This window comes from Vitis riparia, chromosome 8, assembly GCF_004353265.1.
Source record: "Vitis riparia cultivar Riparia Gloire de Montpellier isolate 1030 chromosome 8, EGFV_Vit.rip_1.0, whole genome shotgun sequence".
In the NCBI taxonomy this organism is placed as follows: domain Eukaryota; kingdom Viridiplantae; phylum Streptophyta; class Magnoliopsida; order Vitales; family Vitaceae; genus Vitis; species Vitis riparia.
In genome coordinates, this window is record NC_048438.1 from 16594849 (window position 1) to 16614721 (window position 19873).

Consider the following 19873-nt stretch of genomic DNA (forward strand, 5'->3'; position numbering starts at 1 on the left):
TTATTCACAATCCAAGATACCTAGTCAATGCTACTTCGACCGCATTTCCACTTATTCCCGGACAGACTCCTCAGCTTCTCTTGCTTTTAGCCTTTTTACCTCCACCATTGTTTCTTACCAAGCGGAGGGGTATGGATTCTATTTGAGGTTCTTTTGATGTCTACGAAAGGGATTGCAAAGGACCTAAAATGGTAGCAAATTAAATTTAGTAAAATTAGGATTAAAACCTCTCAATGTTTCATTTTACTCCTCTCCTTAATTTTAAAATTATTAAAATAATTTAATATTATAATTTAACGTTAAAAATAATTTTAGATATTAAGTAAAAATAAATCATTTATTTTTATTTAAATCTAAAATTATATTTTTTAAAAAATAAAAAATGAATATAAATTCAACCACTAAATTATTTTAAACCATTAAATCCATTTACCAAACATCCTTATCTTGACCTAATTTAATCAAATACCTTATAAAAAACAAGGTTGAAAGACGACTATAATGGATCTCACCATGGACTTCAACGAAAATAAAAATATTATTGTAATTTAATTATTATATAAATAAATAAATAAATAATAAAAGATGCGCATGGATGATAATGGATTGGGAATTAAGTAATAAAAAATAAAAATAAAAATAAAAAGAATGAAGGGGATAGAATACCCTTAATTTTAAATTGGAGATGCGTAAGTTAAGCTAGTGGGGATGAGTGCGCGAACAGTCTTCATGCCCCCCAAACAGCCGCTACTTTCGCATCACTCCTCCCAACGTCCCCCTCCTCTTACTTTTATTTACCTCTTTGCCATTTCATAATCCTAATATATTTTCAAAAAAGATAAAATAAAAAATAAAAATTAAAGGGTTACACGTAACATATTATTTATCAAATGATAGTAAACGTGGATTAATCACTCATTATTTAATAAAATTTAAACAATGATAGTAAAAATGAGTTTTTTTTTTCGAGTATCCACTTCATTTTATAATATTAAAATAAATTTAAAATAAAAATAAATAAATTTAAGATATATTTCAATTTTGCTTAACCTTGAGGGTTATAAAATTTAATATATATATATATATATATATATATATATATATATTATTTATAATATAATTAAAATTTTTAAAAAAATTAATCAAACTTAAATAAGATTACTCGAATCTCTCCCATTATCAACCTTAAATTTAATAAATTATGATTGATTCCAAAAGTGTTTTGTCATGCTAGGGTCATGATAATGCAACATTTATATTAAGAAAAATTTATTAAGAAAATGGCTTATGTAATAAAATTATGAATTATTATTAGGCAATTGAAAGAAAAATAATTTAGAGGGCATGGGGGTTGATGGATGCCCTACATGTTGCGTCAATGATGCAATGAAAAAGAGGATAAAATCAGTAAGGACAGATGGGTCACACATCTCCCTACTCCAATAATAATGCTCACGGGAGTTTTCAAGTAGCTCGATAAGTAACAATTGGCGGCAGAAAATGATAAATTAAATTAAATAAAAATATAATTATAAGAATATGATTTAAATTTCAATTACGGAATATAAGGAGAGGGACATGAAATTCAAGGATGGGTCTAGGTTAATCGCACAAAACAAAAGTGGGTCATCAAATAATATTAAAATTTACAGTAATCCCTTGAAAATGGAATGACAGGTTCCATCAGACAGAAACAAAAACCAGGTCACTGATTTCCACATGAAGCCAAGAAACTTCCCACTCAAGACTAATTTCAAGATTATGAAATTCATTCATTATTTATTTATATATGGAATAAATGAATAAATGAATAAATATTGTAATATGGGGAGCCCCATCGATCATGGAACCAGGATGGATGAAAAGACAATGATACCCTTCTAGTTAGTGATGAGAGAGAGAGAGGGGAGGATGTGTGAGTGAGGACAGCACTGGTGCTGGATGTGAGGTGAGATATGAAGGAATATATAGTTCCAGGAAATTGAAGAGGGTGCAGAGATAAATTTCATTTAAGTCTCATCGGGGAAAATTTTTCCAGTGTTTGTCTTCTGGGTTGAGTATTTCTCATCAGAGATCCACCTTTCACGGTGCTACTCATAGCTTGGAGCTGAAGTTTGAGGGGTTTTGTTATTTTATGCGATTTTGTACCGCTAGTGAGAAGAAGCCTCTGGTGCCTCATCATTCTTTTGAGGTGGCGTTGGGCTCTGAGTTGTGGGTTTTCTCACTTGTTCATGGGAGTAGTTTTGAGGTGGGTATTTGGAGGAAGGGGCATTGGAGGTGGAGTGAGGTTTTCTGTAGTGCTAGTAGCCTAGTACTTGGGCTTTTCAATGGTTCTGATCAAGTATGGTGAAGCGTCACAGATCTGCCATGGAAGCTGACCAGACAAAGCTTGTTTTTGGAGTGCTTTTCTCTCTTGTTGCTGTGGTTTTTACTGCAACAGACCCAAATGACCTTGCAATTCTGAACCAGTTCAGAAAAGGGTTGAAGAATCCAGAGCTCTTGAACTGGCCTGAAAATGGTGATGACCCATGCGGTATCCCACGCTGGGATCACGTCTTCTGCAGTGGTTCAAGGGTTTCTCAGATTCAGGTTCAGAACCTGGGCTTGAAGGGTCCTCTGCCTCAGAACCTCAACCAGCTCTCCATGCTCACAAGTCTTGGCCTTCAGAGGAACCAATTCAGTGGCCAATTGCCATCACTCAGCGGCTTATCGGAACTGCGGTACGCTTATTTCGATTTCAATGAATTTGATTCCATACCATCTGATTTTTTCGATGGTCTCGTCAATTTAGAGGTTCTAGAACTGGATAACAATAATTTGAATGTCACTACTGGATGGTCCCTCCCGTCTCAGTTGCAAAATTCAGCTCAGCTGAGAAATTTGACGTTGGTAAATAGCAATTTGGTTGGTCCTTTGCCGGAATTTTTGGGGAACATGTCGTCGTTGGCAGTATTAAAACTGTCAATGAATACAATTTCCGGTGGAATTCCAGCTAGTTTTAAGGACTCCAATTTGGAAATTCTTTGGTTGAATAATCAGAAAGGGGGTCAGATGACAGGTCCTATTGATGTGGTGGCAACAATGTTATCTCTTACCACACTGTGGCTTCATGGGAACAAGTTCAGTGGGCCAATTCCTGAGAACATTGGAGATTTAACTTCTTTGAAGGATCTTAATCTCAACAGCAACCAACTGGTGGGGTTAATTCCTGATAGCTTGGCAAGTTTGGAGCTTAACAGTTTGGATTTGAATAATAATCAGTTGATGGGTCCAATTCCAAATTTCAAAGCTGTCAATGTGTCCTATGATTCAAACCTATTATGTCAATCTAAACCGGGAGTTCCTTGTGCCAAGGAAGTAATGGTCCTCTTGGAGTTCCTTGGTGGTTTGAATTATCCTAACCACCTTGTTTCTTCCTGGTCTGGTAATGACCCCTGTGAAGGGCCATGGTTGGGATTGTCCTGCGCCGACCAAAAGGTTTCCATCATAAATTTGCCTAAGTTTGGTTTTAATGGTACCTTGAGCCCTTCTCTTGCAAACCTAGAGTCTCTTTCTCAAATTAGACTTCCATCCAACAATATAACAGGTCAGGTTCCCACTAATTGGACTAGCTTGAAATCTCTGACATATTTGGATTTGAGTGGCAATAACATTTCCCCTCCATTTCCAAACTTCAGCAAAACAGTAAAACTTCTCCTATATGGCAATCCTCTATTAAGCAGTAATCAGTCTACTACGCCAGGAAACAGCCAGTCATCTGGAGGTTCACAATCATCCTCTGGCTCAGCTTCACCAACCATGGGATCAAATTCTGGCACCAGTGATTCGTCTGAAGAACCAACCAAAAATAAAAATTCCAAAGGGCCCAAGTTAGTTGTAATTGTAGTCCCTCTTGCGAGTTTTGCACTTCTTCTTTTTCTGGTTGCTCCTCTTTCTATTTATTACTGTAAGAAGAGGAAAAATACCAACCAGGCTCCTAGTTCCCTTGTGATTCACCCAAGAGATCCGTCTGACTCAGAAAATATGGTTAAGATTGTAGTGGCCAATAGCAGCAATGGAAGTGTTTCCACACTGGGGGCTTGTTCTGGAAGCAGAAATAGTAGTGGGACAGGTGAATCTCATGTCATTGAGGCTGGAAATTTGGTCATATCTGTTCAAGTTCTTCGAAATGTAACCAAGAACTTTGCCCCGGAAAATGTGCTTGGAAGTGGAGGTTTTGGTGTTGTTTATAAGGGAGAACTGGATGATGGAACAAAAATAGCAGTGAAAAGAATGGAGGCAGGCATCATTAGCAGCAAAGCTTTGGATGAATTTCAGGCTGAAATTGCAGTTCTTTCAAAGGTCCGGCACCGTCATTTGGTATCTCTTTTGGGGTACTCTGTTGAAGGAAATGAGAGGATTCTGGTATACGAATACATGCCTCAAGGGGCTCTCAGCAAGCACCTTTTCCATTGGAAGAGCCATAAATTGGAGCCTCTATCTTGGAAGAGAAGGCTAAACATTGCTCTGGATGTTGCTAGAGGGATGGAATATCTTCATACTCTGGCTCATCAAACCTTCATACACAGAGATCTTAAATCTTCAAATATCTTGCTTGGTGATGATTACAGGGCGAAAGTTTCAGATTTTGGATTGGTGAAACTCGCCCCTGATGGGGAGAAGTCTGTGGTGACCAAGCTTGCTGGGACATTTGGATACTTAGCACCAGAATACGCCGGTAAGCATTCTATTTTAAGTACTTTTTTAATCTGCATTGCCTTGAATTTTGAGACTAACACTGATTATAGCTTCATGAATTCTTGATGCACTACACACATGTAAGTTATAAGAATTCCTGGAAAGGATTTGTGCAATCATTCTCTAGTGGTCAGATACTAGGATTTCTAGAGTTAGCCACCTTCTCATAGACAAAATGCTGAAGTATCTGTTTTAAGATTTGATATATGAGATGGAACCTTGATGAAACTTCAAAACTTATTTGATTTTAAGTCATTTCAATATTCCAACAAACCTTGGTTGTCTGTGAAACTTTTTGTTGCTTGATAAAATTTTCAAAGAGAGGTTTGAAATTTGGAGCAGAGTTTCAATTTTGAGCAGGTTGACGGTTTTCATGCCGAAAATGAGATTTCAAATCTTGATTTACATCTCTTAGCTAGGAAATCATGTAATTCATCAGTATGTCTGAAATGTCTGAGATGTTTATGCTGTATGCCAGAGTACCACACATTTTTAGCCCCTTCCCATTAGTTGCATGTAAAATATTGGACTAACTAACTCAAGACATTGAATGCTGATTGTTCAGTGACAGGAAAAATCACAACTAAAGTGGATGTCTTCAGTTTTGGGGTTGTGTTAATGGAGCTATTGACTGGATTGATGGCACTAGATGAAGACAGGCCTGAGGAAAGCCAATACTTGGCGGCATGGTTCTGGCACATAAAATCTAACAAGGAGAAGTTGATGGCTGCCATAGATCCAGTCCTTGACAAGAAAGAAGAAACATTAGAGAGCATCTCCACTATCGCAGAACTGGCTGGGCACTGCACAGCGAGAGAGCCGACCCAACGACCTGAAATGGGCCATGCAGTGAACGTACTGGCCCCTCTTGTTGAGAAATGGAAGCCATTTGATGATGACACAGAGGAGTATTCTGGTATTGATTACAGCCTTCCCCTGAACCAGATGGTGAAGGGATGGCAAGAAGCAGAAGGAAAGGACTTCAGCTACTTGGACCTAGAGGATAGCAAGGGGAGTATCCCAGCAAGGCCAACTGGATTTGCAGATTCCTTCACTTCAGCTGATGGTCGATAAATGAGGTATTTTGTGGCATTCCATTTATCACACCATTCTTCGGTAGGGTCATGTAGATAGCACGTCATTTTCTTTGTGGTGTTTGAGAATTTAATGTACGTGGTAAGGGTGTTTGAATTAAGTTGGGGATTTGGAATGGTAAGAGATGCCATGTTGAACTTTGATCATCAGCTGTGCATGGGGGTGTAGATAAAGAACCAAAAATGGAATGTGAACTGCTTTATCTGTTGTTCCTGTATGGAATCCTGTAAATTCCTTATCCATCCATAATTTCATTTCTCTTTCTTAAAACCACAATTTTTTTTTTTTATAGAGATTGTGTTGTAATGATGATGCAGGGGGGTAGTGCATGAGAAGTGATATTTGGGTGGAATAGAGCTGAAACCTTAAATCCTCACCTTCCCAACTGGACCACTCTCCCAAAATTATTTGGGCCAAGCAAACATTTCGGTTTTAACAACACATGACATAGACATGGATAAATATGGAAAACTTTTGTGATGTTGGAGACACGCGTAACGCAAAAGACACAATGACACGACGCCCCGCCCCATCTGGTAGTTAGCCGTGTCGGCACTGCACTGGTGTATTGGCACATCACTGGACCGTCCACTTCATTGGGCCCAATGATAACGAGAGATCCTAAGAGGATGCATCGTGTATGGTAGATAACTGTGAGGAGTGGTGGTCCTGGTCCTGGTCCTGCTGGAGGTCATTTTCATTTTTTTCAGTAATCGTAATGCCGATAATCACGTAACTAATATCATATTTTGTATTACCTGATGTGACTACGTGAGTTTTCAGATCTGTTGGTTCCTCCATCTTGCCATTTGCCTTATTTAGCAGCTTCAAGACACCGAAGAGTATATTTATTAGGGTTGTTGCTCCGGTGGGAGTTGTTGCATACGTGCAATGCCGATTCACATGCCGCACTACTTTTGACAGTCCCACCACCATCGATGGAGCTACTGTTGCATTTCAAATATTAATTTCCACCAAACACTCAAATAATAATAATAAAAAATATTTACGTTAGCATTTTGAATTCATAATTTGATATTCTTATTCATCCAAGGTGCTCATAAAAGGAATCAATCTATATCTTTTTCATGTCAAGATTTCGTATCTTCTTTTTCTTTTGAAAGTGAAGAGATTTAATTTGCTTTATATATTATATTACATTCACCGCCCACAACCACCATGCAATTTGGTCATCAAATTTCTGGGCTCCCAAGTTGATACCCAAAGGACCCACACACAATACACATAGAAACTCTTTGGAAATATTTTGACAGATCCTCTCTCTTAAAAGGATCGATTGGCAGCCTAATAATTTTTTCAGGCTAGTGAGAAGGAAATAAAATAGGAGTCATAATATTAAGAATTTTATTGAAGGTTTTACAAAATTATGGAACGGGAATGAAATATATGTTTATCATAACACCCTTATTAGGAATGTTTTAAATTTAATATTTAAAAACCAATAAATTATAATAAAGAAAATTACATTACAATTATATATGGGGATGGTAAAATTTGATATAATTCGTCAATACAATTCAACATACTTTTCATGAATTGGATTGAGTATAAATGGATTTAGGTCAAATTTAGATTGACTTATATGATCTGTTTAATAAATATGTAATTTTTGAGTCAACTTGTATAACATAAAACTTATTTAATAATCCCATTTTAAACCTAATTATATATATATATATATTTAAATAATTTGGATTTTATTTTTATTCAACTTCCTTCATCATGGGACATGAGAATTGATGAGAAAAAGAATGATATATGGATTCCCGGTATTCTTTCCTACAGATTAGCCATGAATTACAAATTTACTTTTAAAATGGTGTACTAATCAAAGATGTGTGCAAAAATTTCCATTCATTTTAATTTATATATACACAACTTTTGCGTCAAAAATTGGCTAACATTTGCTTCCCATGCGAGGCCAAGTGAGAATTTGAAGCTCTTGTTTAAAAATATTTCTCTTAAATTTAACATTTGATTTTTATTTTCTTAAAATAATTTTTGTGCTTGAAAAATATTTTAAGATTTTTTATATCACATACAAGTATATGATACCTTCGTCAAGAACAAACAAAAAAACTATTTTTCATATTTAAATTTTCAATCAAAATTTATTTCTGAAAATAATTACAATATTTAAAAACTGTTTTTTAATAGCTATTTTCAATGCTTTTACGTTCTCTCGCAAAGTAACGAGAACGGTCATGTAGCGCCAATATTCTTATTATATATACTGTTGAAACACAGCTCTAAAATTCCTCCGGATCATTATTTCAAAAAAAAAAAAAAAAATTCCTCCGGATCATAATGGGCCACAAAACAACACATTGTGTCTGACATTGCCTAGAACTATTACCCCCGCACGATGGGTATGGCAGGCAATTCTCAAATATCAATCAAATGCTCCTTTGTACAAGACATAAAAATATATTTCTGCGTGTTTCAGTTACATCCCATTGGCAGCCTCCCTAATCACGAAGTGATGCTCGGGGCACTGATGGTAAACCCAATTCATCCTCAGGCTGCAAAGGAATCATAGTTTGGGTAGAAAAAGTAAGCATCATTGAACTCATGGCACCATAACTTAAAACAATACAAAGATAAATCTAGTGATATAAATGCAGTAAGTTAGCAGTCTATAAATGCTTGAACATTTTATTTAGTGCATGGGTAATGCGGCCATTGGGAACATAGATATATACAATATGCAATTTTCTCAACTAGGAAACTAGTAACAGCTAATAAGCTGATCTCAGGAAAATTCCATAGGCATAATTTTCAAAGAATTCAAGACAAGATATTTTTACATCAACTGATCTCTGTTTAAAAGAGGAATGGGGTATAAACAGTTCTATCAATTGGACAACTTGGGTGATGAGAGCAAACTCATTAAACCAAAATCATAAAGCCCATTCCTGGTAGTCTAATACATTAGATTAAGAAAAAATGTATATGTTTTTCTAGATGATTAATCCAGTTTGATCTGCCTTAAAATTCTAGAGGGGAGGGAGTTATTACTAGAATAATTCAGTACTTCTAAAAAAATTGTGAATAACAAATTATGCAATCCAAGGAAATAAAGGAAACAGTCAAAAAACAGGCTTCCACAGGAAAAGGGCAGGCAATTTGCCCGGATTCCGTTTAGTCGATGTTATGTAAATAATTTTTTCGATAGGCAATGATGAAATACATTAAACGAGCCTAATAGTGCAAAGTACATCAGAAGTACACAAAGAGCACCAGTGAAACAACAAAAACGAGCCAAAGAGCAACCAAGGCGGGATTGCATAAAAGTTCTTTGAGCTCAACTGGTGATGCTTCTTTCTCAGTTGGCATTCATTCCTACTAGATCCTAAATACCATCCTATATATTAATTTATAGGATCATAGGTACATATATTTTCTTTATTTTTCCTAGTTCTTCCTTTTCTACTTCATCTTTCTTTTCCCTACTTTTTTGATAGGCAAGTGGATAATAAAAGTGTTAGCTCAGGTCAAGGACTGAATATGCATGACATGAGAGCTCAACTGGTCATGCTTCTTTCTCAGTTGCCATGATTCCTAGCCACTAGATCCTAAATGCCATCCTATATATTAATTTATAGGATCATAGGTATTTAAGTTTTCTTCGTTTTCCTAGTTCTTTCCTTTCTCCTTCATCTTTCTTTTCCCTACTTTTAATAGGCATGTAGATAATGAAGTGTTTAAAGCTCTGATTGAGGACTGAACATGCATGACATGAGAATATACTTAGAATAATTACAGAAAAGCCATAGTGTAAAAGAATAATTTTGAAAAGTATAGGCTAATCCACTATCTCAAGCAATATTTCTTATAAGTTGAAGATTACATGTGAAGTTAATTTTTTGTTTTATGTTCCTTTTTACTTCTCGTCACCGAATATTCTTACCAAAATTTTTCTATAAGAAAGGGCTTGAGTAGAGCAAGTTCCTCGAAAAATTTAAGCAAGTTAACATGCAATAGTTTCTAGACAACAGGTGGAGGACAAAAATTACCCGGGCATTTTGTCTGCTGGGTGGAACTGGACCATGTCCAGTTGGTGCTGAAGGCAAGCTAAGTTCTGCATCCAAATCAGGTTCCTTATCAGGTTGAAGATAGGCAGGCACTCCTGTGGACTCAGTCTCCATTCCCATGTCTGCTTCCAAGGCATCAAGCTCTGCAGGGGAAAAAAGAGGGACATAAAACAATAAATCTATAAAATTAAAAGAAGGGGGGAGAACCCTTTGCTGACCCTCGTGACAAGCAAGGATACTGAAGAAAATGCAACATTCTCTTAGCATCCATTCCAAAGTTCCATGACATATGAATACAATTTAAGCATACCGCCCATGAGGTCATCCTCATCAATGTCATCTGGCACATTGTAACTTCTGCCAAGGGATTCTTGAATTTCTGAGCTTACATCCATCAGGTCCATCATCTCATCTTGCATGCTCTGAAAACAAAAACAATCAGTTGTTCAGTTTGGCGGTCCAGATGAAATATAGCTAGCATGATGCATAGAACCTCGGTAAAGCAATACAGACATCTATATCATCAATCTTCACAGTCTTCATCATTCCTTTCAACTCCTTGTTTGCAGCTTTCAAAGCTGTCATCTGAAAAGAAGCATAATAATTAGATTCAAAGAAACTTCAGCCAAATGAATGAAAACCGCAAAATAAAAATGCATTTGGAATAAAAAAGAGATTAAACATTAAATAAAATCAACAGCGATAGGGGAATGTGGAATAAATGTGTTTACATTATCCTCACAAAAAAGAGAGTATCGTCTACAAACAATAGGCGTGAGATTTGAATCCCTTCTCCCCTCTACCCTCAATCTTGAAGCCCTTAATGAAACTTCCCTGATCAGCCTTCGCAATTAAGCAGTAAGGGCTTCCATGACCAAAACAGAAGGATGAGGTGAAAGAGGGTCCCCTTGCCTTAAGCCTCTAAAGGTCAGGAAGGACTCTAAGGTGGTGCCATTGACGAGCATTGCCAATCTCACATCAGAAATGCATAAAAGGATCTACTCTCTCCATTTAAGACCAAATCCCATCAGTTCTAAGACTGAAAGAAGGAACTTCCAGTTTGCATCATCGTAAACTTTTTCTATACATAATTTGCAAACTAAACCAACATTGGAGCTTCACTTCCTCAAATCAATTGTCTCATTAGCAATCAAAGCTGCATCAAGAATCTGTCTACCCCCACAAAAACATTCTAATTGTTTGACAACACCTTACCAACCACCCTTTTCAGCCTATTAGCTAGGACTTTCGCTAGAAGTTTTTTTTTTTTTTTGATAGGTAAATTGTTAGAATATATTAAAAGCCCTAGGGAAGGACACAACAGCGTACAACTTTCACTAGAAGTTTATACAGACTCCCCACAAGGCTGATTGGCCTAAAATCCTTCACATCACTTGCCCCTTCTTTCTTAGGAATAAGTACCAAAAGCATTGCATTGAGGTTGCCAACCATGGATCCTGTGAATGAAATTCCTCAAATAGCTGCATCAATTCCTGACCCACTATAGGCCAACAGACCTTCCAAAAATCCATCAAGAACCCATCTAGTCCTATAGAGCTTTATCACACCCGACTCTAAAAGTGCTCTAGTCACCTCATCCTCCAAGAAAGGCCCCTCTAAGCCCTCTCTATCGAACGAATCAATGCACTTGAATAATTCTATTGCCAAGTTAGGTCTCTCACTTAGGGATCTTCAAAGGCTGCTTTAAAGTAGGAGAAAATAATTTCCTTAAGCTCCTCCACTTTTTCCAATCGGATGCCACTGATAGTAAGACTACTAATGAAATTTCCGTTTCACCTTGCATTAGCCATACAATAAACAAATTTAGTGTTCTTATCCCCTTCCTTCATCCAAAAGGCCCTTGATCTCTGCCTCTATGGGGTCTTAGCATTTCTACTTTAGCCCAGGAATTAATCAACTCCAAAGCAAAATCTTTCCTAATTGAAAACCTACCACCTTTTTATTCCACTTCTTTAAGTCAACTTCCAACACTTTAACTTCTTAGCAAGCACAAAACTAGCACTACTTCCAAAATTATACTTCTACCACCACTCTTTGATTCTATCCGCAAAGCCTAAAACCTTTAACCACATGTTTTTGAATCTAAACAGGGTTTTGCCTTTTTCTCTCTCCCCCACAATCTAGAAAAATAGGAGACTGATCAAACATTGGCCTTGGCAACAAATGTTGCAACAACCCTAAAACATGCTCCTCCCAATAACTGAAAAACAAAAAGCAGTCCAAACAAGCTTGAATGATCCTCCTTGCCCTTTACTCCAAGTGAATCAACCTCCACCTAGGGGTGAATCTATGAGCTCAAACTCTTCAATAAAGCTGGAAAAATATCTCATAGCAGCCAACATTTGCCTACAATTGCTCGTCAACTGGAAAACGCAGCACATTAAAGCCGCCGGCTAAACACCAAGGCACATCCCACAGCCCCCTAATCGAGGCTAGCTCCCTCCTCTCCTTCTCCTTTGGGTCGCATGCTTAAAGGGAGCATTTAAAGAGTCAAGTGTTTATAGTGACAATAGCACTAAAACAACACCTAATTTTTGGATTTCAATAAGTACGATATAGGAAGCTATTTCTGAACATAATAACAACACAATCATGATGCATATACATATAATGACGTTTCCCAATAAAGAGTGAGGATTTGACGTAGGTTGTAATGTGTCAAAATTCATAGTTTCTACTGCATCAATATTTTAAAGGAGCATCACAGTCATTATTCAAGAAGATTCTATAACCAGATCATTCTAGCAAACCAATGGTGCATCCTAACACCAAAGGCTTTGATGCTTCTCAAAAACTGATCTTTAGCAAGCAAGCCAACAAGATAAGTGCCAAAATTTGTGTAAGCAGCAGCATTTTCCTCGGTCTAAGCTATAGGATTGGCCAGACAAAGATAATAAGATGAGGTAAGATATGTCCGAAATGTAAACACCCTTGGCTTGCACGAGATAATTGAAGAACGTGAGGCTTGTGTCTTGTTCCCATCTTTAGCAACCAGGTAGCTTTGCCCTTGATCTTCCTTAGTGTGACACTACAACACTTATAGTGATATTTGATACAATGTTGCGACATTAAGCAACGAGTGCAGAACGATGCACCAATAAGCCAGTTTTTTTTTTTTTTGATAGGTAAAACAAAGGAGTATGTATTAAAAGAAAACGCCCAAACAGCGTCCCAAAGTATACAGGAAGTATATAGTGGCCACCAAAAAGCTTAGCTAAGAAAGGGAGGGAAAAAACAAAAATACATTACCTCCCCTCATTTACAACCTAACCAATCAATGAAACTAATAAGTGACCTAGAATCCACATTTACAAACGCCCTAGTCCATGACCATAAATTACAAACAAAAGAGTTTTTCATCCTTTGGAACGATAACTCAGCATTATCAAATGCAAGCATGTTCCTTTCTTTCCAAACAGTCCAAAAAATACATAAGGGGACAACCTTCCCAGGCTTTTTGCAACCTTTACCCAAAAAAGACCCTTGCCACCTGAGAAGCATCTCTCTAACCGAGGAGGGGAGGGCCTAAGAAATCCCAAAGAGAGTAAACAACAATTGCCAAAGACTCCTTGCCCTTGCACAATGGAGAAGAATATGATCAATGGTTTCTTCTTCAAAGTGGCAAAGAAAGCATCGTTTGGCAACAAAACCCCCCTCATCTGGACAAGGTCCAAAGTTAAGGCTTTCCCCCAAGTCGCCTTCCAAGCAAAAAAGGTCACCTTAGGTGGCACAAAAGAACTCCAAATGATGCTCCAAGGGAACAAAAAATGGTCATCGGGTTCCAACGCGGAAAAGAGGAACTTGACTGAAAACTTTCCACTCTTCGAAACCATCCAAAACATCCTAACTTCCTCATCCCTCAACACCCTTTTTTCTTGAATAAAGGGTAAAAAGTGTTCCATACTTTCCACCTCCTAATCATTAAATGACCTAGAAAAACGAGGAACCCAACCACCCCAATCAGCTATTGAGTTCCACACATCCACCACCCACACGTCCTTAGTGACAACGATGGCAAATAAGGAAGGGAAGGAAACACATAGTGGCTCGTCTTCACACTACTTATCCTTCCAAAATTTCACTCTTTGACCATTACCCACTAAAAAAAAGATTTTGCTGCTCAAAAGATCCCACTCTTTGCTTATGGCTTTCCAAAGGCCAACTCCATGACCATCTCTCACCTCACTAAAACGCCATTCCCCTTCATTTTCACCATACTTCTGGCTAATAACTTGCCTCCAAAAAGCCCTTTTCTCATTGGAAAAGCACCGGCTCCACTTACAAAGGAGGGCTTTGTTCATCGCTGAAAGACACCTTACGCTCCAGCCCCCTTTCCTTTTCCTAGAACAAACCATCTTCCACCTTACTAAGTGAGGTTTTTGCACAAGAACCCCACTTCACAAAAGAAAATCCCTTTGAATCTGCTCTAACCTTAAACTAACCAGCCTTGGCATACAAAAAAGCGACATGAAAAAAAATCGGCATACTACAAAGGGTACTACGAATCAATGTAAGTCTCTCACCTTTTGAGATGTACTATCATTTCCACATGGCTAACCTCTTACGAAACCTTTCTTCCACCCCATCCCAAGTTGTCACAAATTTATAATGGAACCCCAAAGAAAGACCCAAGTAAGAGGAGGGAAGAGCGCCCACCTTACAACCTAAATCCAAAGCCAAATCAAGCAAATTCTCCACGTTTCCCACAAGAATTAACCCACTTTTCTCCAAATTGATTCTCAAACCCAATCATATCATGCAATGAATAATCCAACTAGGCCAAGCCAAAAAAATCTATGTTTAAATATTTGGGTTTTTTTTTTAATAGGTAAATTTTTGTCCCCATTGGGACTTGAACCTGGAACCTCCCACAAACCTTTCCCATCCCTTACCACTTGAGCCAAGCCTCAAGGGCTTAAATATATGGCTACTAAGCACATCATGTGATGAATCATCCAAATGGACCACGCCCAAAAGATGGGGGTTCAGATATATGACATTTATCCCATAATGGCAAGACAGATCACCCAATTTGGTTGTGTATCAAGTTATGTACAGTTGAGCCTTTGATGCAAACCAATTCCCTAACTGCATTTTACTTGTGTACCCAGTAAGCTGTGTATTCTAAGTTCTAACTTTCTACTAATACATTTTTTTATAGGCAAACAGAAAGTAGTAAGCACCACCTGAAAAAATGGGGGGAACCATCTATAGATACATATATACATACACAAATACTTGTGTGTGTGAATCATCATCACAACAATTAGCACACTTACAGTTTGCTGAGCATCTTTAATTCCTTCAGCCGCAAATGAAACTTGGTCAAGGTTGAATGTTTGGTTGTAAAGCATGTCACGCTGTCCTTCATACCTGAGCAAAAGCATAAGGAGTGACCTTAAATTGTGGAACATAAAATTAATAGAAAAGGAAACTTTGTAGGGAGAGTGGAGGTAGACCGTAGATATTTTTAAAAGAAATACTACATTCAGTTGCTGGAAAATTTGAGAAAAAATGTGAGGGAAAGAAAATAGAGAGGAGAAATTAAGGTGAAAGAAAATAAAGAATAGATTTGAAGTCAATAGATTATTTTATATGCTACTTTAAACTCATTTAACTTATTTAACTCTTCTACATGAAGATTAAATAAGCTAAAAATATATAATTTTCTAACTAATTTTACTTATATTTTATTTTCTTTCATATTTTTCATAATAAAACCACACATGAAAAAATAATTTTTCTTAGCATTTTTTTCTTTTCTTTCTAATTTTCTGAAACACAACATGGCATAAAGTTAGAACATGGGCCTTTGGCAGTACCATAGCTAACACAAATCCCAAAACTAACTGATTACTACTCAAAAACCACACATTTTAGATACTAATTTTCATGAGTTTCACACCTTTTGAGTAGTAATTATGCCTAATATGCCCAAGTAATACATTGCTACCCTGGCAAGAGATACTAATGGTTCTTTGTTGAGTTTTGGAGATATTTTAAGGTGATTTTTGAAGCATGGAGTGACAAATGGAAAATGGAATGGAGAAGGGTACATAATGTGGATGAAGAGGAAGAGGAAATACACTTGGACCAAGCTTTGGAGCTTAATTGAAGGTGGTGGAGATGGATTAAAAATGAAGAAATGGGATAAATTGCAAAGAGGAGTCGGAAAAGCATGTTTTTCAATTTCGCATGACCATGCAAAATTTTCGCATAGTCATGCGAAATGAAACAAAGTAGGCTTGGTTGCAGCACGTAAGGGAAATGTGAAAAGTGATTTCGCATGACCATGCGAAATTTTCGCACAGTCATGCGAAACGCTCCAGTAAGACGAAAATGCAGCTGATGGATTTTCCACTTCGCATCATCATGCGAAATTGCTGAGGCTCATGCGAAAATGTATTTTTCTCCAGATTCCTTGATGAAGAAGCATCCGGAAGACCTCTAAAATGATGCCAAGTGTCCTTTTGACCTTGGCCTATGAATAGAAACGTGATTGACTCATTTAAGGATTTTTGGATGCATTTTCTAATTGTAGAACTTTTCAGACTTCTCTCTATATAATTCTCTATTTTCCTTCAGTTTCTCTTATTTTCTCGGTAGCCAAACATGTCTTGTGAGATCAAATCTCCAAGCATGAGTGGCTAAATCTCGTTTTTCTCGGAGGAGGGAGGATCTAGAGGCAAGATCTATAGTGAATTAGAGAATTGAGCTTGAATTGCAAAGGTAATTTGATCCAATTGATTGATTAATTGAAATTTGGGGATTTTTCTCTTTAAATTGTCTTAGATGATTACTACAATGCAGGTTAGGTAGATTCATCAAATTCTTAATGCTAGATTTGATGAGATTGAATAGTTGCATAGTATGAATCATCGGAAGATAATTTAAGATGAATTGAATATATGATTCCAATTGATCTCTTGGATTAGATTACCTAATTTGAAGAGAAATTAGATCTAGACCTAAAGCTAAATAAAAAATCGGTTTAGATGAAAATTAGATCTCAGCACCTATTCACCATGGAAATTGCTTTCTAGAAAATCCTAACTTCGAAAATCTCACATCTTATTAATTTTCTTCTCTTTTACACTTCATTTTCATTTCAATTTGAATACATTGCTATCTTGAGATTTTATCATGCAATTTCAAGTAAATTTCACTTGATCACTATCATTTCTTATCATCTCGTTCAAGCCTTAATGACCAAGAATAATCCATCCTTGTGGACAATACCTAAATACCACTATACTACAGTAGTTTGTACTAAAACCACTTTTTGATCTGGTACAAATTGCTATAGAATAGTGAATTAGGTTATAAATTTTGTTTTGATCCAACAAACTACAAAATCCGAGCGATCACTAACAATGGAACTAAATGCTGTCAAAGTCCACAAATTGAACCAAGTAAAACATGAAATCTCCTAGATGTCTTAAGCAATGTGCCATCCTGAGCTACTATCCTTTTTATTGAGATCATTAGAGAGAAAGAGATAGGTGATTGAAAGCCATAATAGAGCTTTATGCATAAAGCGTCCACAAAAATAAAAAACTTCGCTCTTGAATGCCCATAGAGATACAGAAGTACATGAGAAATAATGAGTTGCAGAGGATTGTTAGTCATTTTCTGCTAATCATGAAGGTCAAGTTCAATGATGTAGAAGCAGACTACCGGTTTTGCATTAAACACAAGAATTGGCTGGCCCTCCCTGTTATGAAATTTCAGGCAATTCATTGTATAACAACATTGTTACTGAAGCATGCCCAAAATTCACTGGCTGAATCCTTAAATCGCAACTTTTCCACAAGTATAGAAGCATTGACATACAGTTTTATCATAAATTCCTGCAACAGATGACTGAAAGCCTGAAGTGTAAACCAGGTCCTTAACACCAATGGTTTGCTTACTGATACACTAGGGGCTCCAGCCTTGATGCCTAAAGTTGGGCACCTTAACTTTCCAGAAGATCCACACCCACCCTAAAAAGGGGGATAATGGGCCTCAACAATATAAATCATGTTCCCAAACCAAATAACTTTAAAGTGATAGAAGGGAAAAGAGCACATACATCCTTTTTTGCTTGAGAACCCTCATGGCCCTAGCTTTAACAGCTTCTTGAGCAGGACCAGGTCGTGTTCTCTTTATCTGTTCTTTGTATTTGCTAAGCTCGGCATCAAGCCTTGTAATCTTCTCATCCACAGTTTCACCTCTTTTATTAATCTGCAAACAAACAATTTTAGATGAAACTACATCTCAAATGAAATATCTGCAATACCTGTCTTGAGTGCACGCCTTGTAAGATGAGCAAATTGAGAGGGCAAATATATAGCAATCAACATTACAAACGTAGATGTAATCTTCAACATTAAAAATACAAGAGTCCAGAATGTGAGACAAATGAGCATAGGACGCTCGGTGGTAAACACTGATGCAGTTTCTATGCAAGATATGTGCATACATCATAGATGAAATATATATATCATCACCATGATAACCTTGTCATGAAACCATTGTTATGAGACAAGTTCATCACCTTGATCAAACCATAACTTGAGAGGGTTATCAGCACAGATATTTCACTTTTCTTATTTTTATCTTAGAACTGTTCATGATTGCGTTGGTGTATTTTGGCTTGGGTTTGAAAACTTCCGTTTAAACTTTAAATACGCAGACTTGCACCCATAAAAATTGACCGACACCTACCAATTCTCCAACCAAGATTTTCAAATTTGCCCTAATTTTCCACCAAAAATTGTGATAACCAAAAGTGAAATGGAGTTTCAGATTACAAATCTAAAAAATAGAAATTTTGGGAAGTTAATAATAGAGGAAACAAGCCAATACAAACGAACTAGTAAATTCAGGCAAGAAGATAGAGAAAGAAATTAAAATTCGTCAAAAGAAAAAGAAAGATCAACATGAATCAACAAAACGAACCCTATCGGAAGCATCTTGAACTGAAGGAGGGGGTTCCTTCTCTTTCTTCACTCCGAACACCCGTTTCATCTTCTTCTTCCTTGATCCGACTTTCGATCGATCTACACAGATCCCTCCACGATCTCTTTGCGCCTAACCAAGCTGTTTCCTCCTATATTTCTTTGTCCGCGAATAAGCTTCTTCGTTTGTCCCGTTCCAAAAACGCGGTTTTGATCTAGAGTTGAATCCTCAGACAAGATAGAATCGTGTTTAAAATTCTTTCCAGCCTAACTTAAACCCCTTAGTAAATTAAAAAATAAAATAAAATAAAATAAAACCATATTTTTCCTATCCACGTTTCAAAACTGACTGCGTCAAAGACAAAATAAAAGTTGAATCTCTTCGGTTCCGTTTTGACATCAAAGATTTTGGCGGACTTCAAAATCGTTGAAATCCACAAATTTGAAACTTATTAAAATTCATAAAATTTGCTGGATGTCGGGAATCTTGAAGTATTTTTCCAAAATTTACGATTTGTTAGTAAACTCTGTGGGATGTCAGGGATCTAAGGATCTTATCGATTAGTAACTTAATTATATGTAAAATGTTAAATTAATCACTATATATTAAAAAATATTTTATAGCATTTAAATTGATTTAAGATATTTATAAGACTTGATGAAAATTAATAACTTACTTAATAAGCTTTCTGCCAATAAATATATAATAATTTTACGTCCACTCTCTATTTTATTTCTTCCAATACTCTTTCTCTTTATCTTTATTTTATAAAATTTGACAATGAATAAATTATTATAACTTACTTAATAAGATTTCTACTAATAAATATATAATAATCTTACATATTGTATGTTCCACTTTGTGGTATTTATTTATTTATTTTTTCAATACTCTTCATCATTATATTAATAAAATTTGAAAACGAATTCTTAAATTGATTTTATTTATGATAACAAAAATAATTTAGTGGAAGAAAGTTTCAAAATTAGAAGTTTTTGATAAAATATATATACATAACTCAT

At 36.4% G+C, this 19873-nt stretch overlaps 2 protein-coding genes across 3 annotated transcripts; one reads left to right on the top strand and one right to left on the bottom strand.

The window, feature by feature from the left end:
* The first annotated feature begins 1916 nt into the window (after nucleotides 1-1916).
* On the top strand, nucleotides 1917-6632 carry LOC117920241 (receptor protein kinase TMK1-like). Of its 2 annotated transcripts, XM_034837665.1 has the most exons (3): nucleotides 1917-4717; nucleotides 5303-5816; nucleotides 6150-6632. In XM_034837665.1, exons 1-2 carry the CDS (start codon nucleotides 2344-2346, stop codon nucleotides 5809-5811), a joined length of 2883 nt encoding a protein of 960 aa, XP_034693556.1. In that variant the 5' UTR covers nucleotides 1917-2343; the 3' UTR covers nucleotides 5812-5816; nucleotides 6150-6632. The 2 variants fall into 2 exon arrangements, with proteins under 2 accessions (XP_034693556.1, XP_034693555.1); XM_034837664.1 differs by lacking the exon at nucleotides 6150-6632 and having other exon boundaries at nucleotides 1918-4717; nucleotides 5303-6105.
* Nucleotides 6633-8163: 1531 nt separating this feature from the next.
* LOC117920946 (vacuolar protein sorting-associated protein 60.2-like) lies at nucleotides 8164-19133 on the bottom strand. The gene is made up of 7 exons (XM_034838658.1): nucleotides 18852-19133; nucleotides 17983-18134; nucleotides 15188-15281; nucleotides 10401-10472; nucleotides 10198-10309; nucleotides 9870-10030; nucleotides 8164-8375 (listed from the first exon to the last, which is right to left on the bottom strand). Exons 1-7 carry the CDS (start codon nucleotides 18918-18920, stop codon nucleotides 8322-8324), a joined length of 714 nt encoding a protein of 237 aa, XP_034694549.1. The 5' UTR covers nucleotides 18921-19133; the 3' UTR covers nucleotides 8164-8321.
* Between the last annotated feature and the right edge of the window lie 740 nt (nucleotides 19134-19873).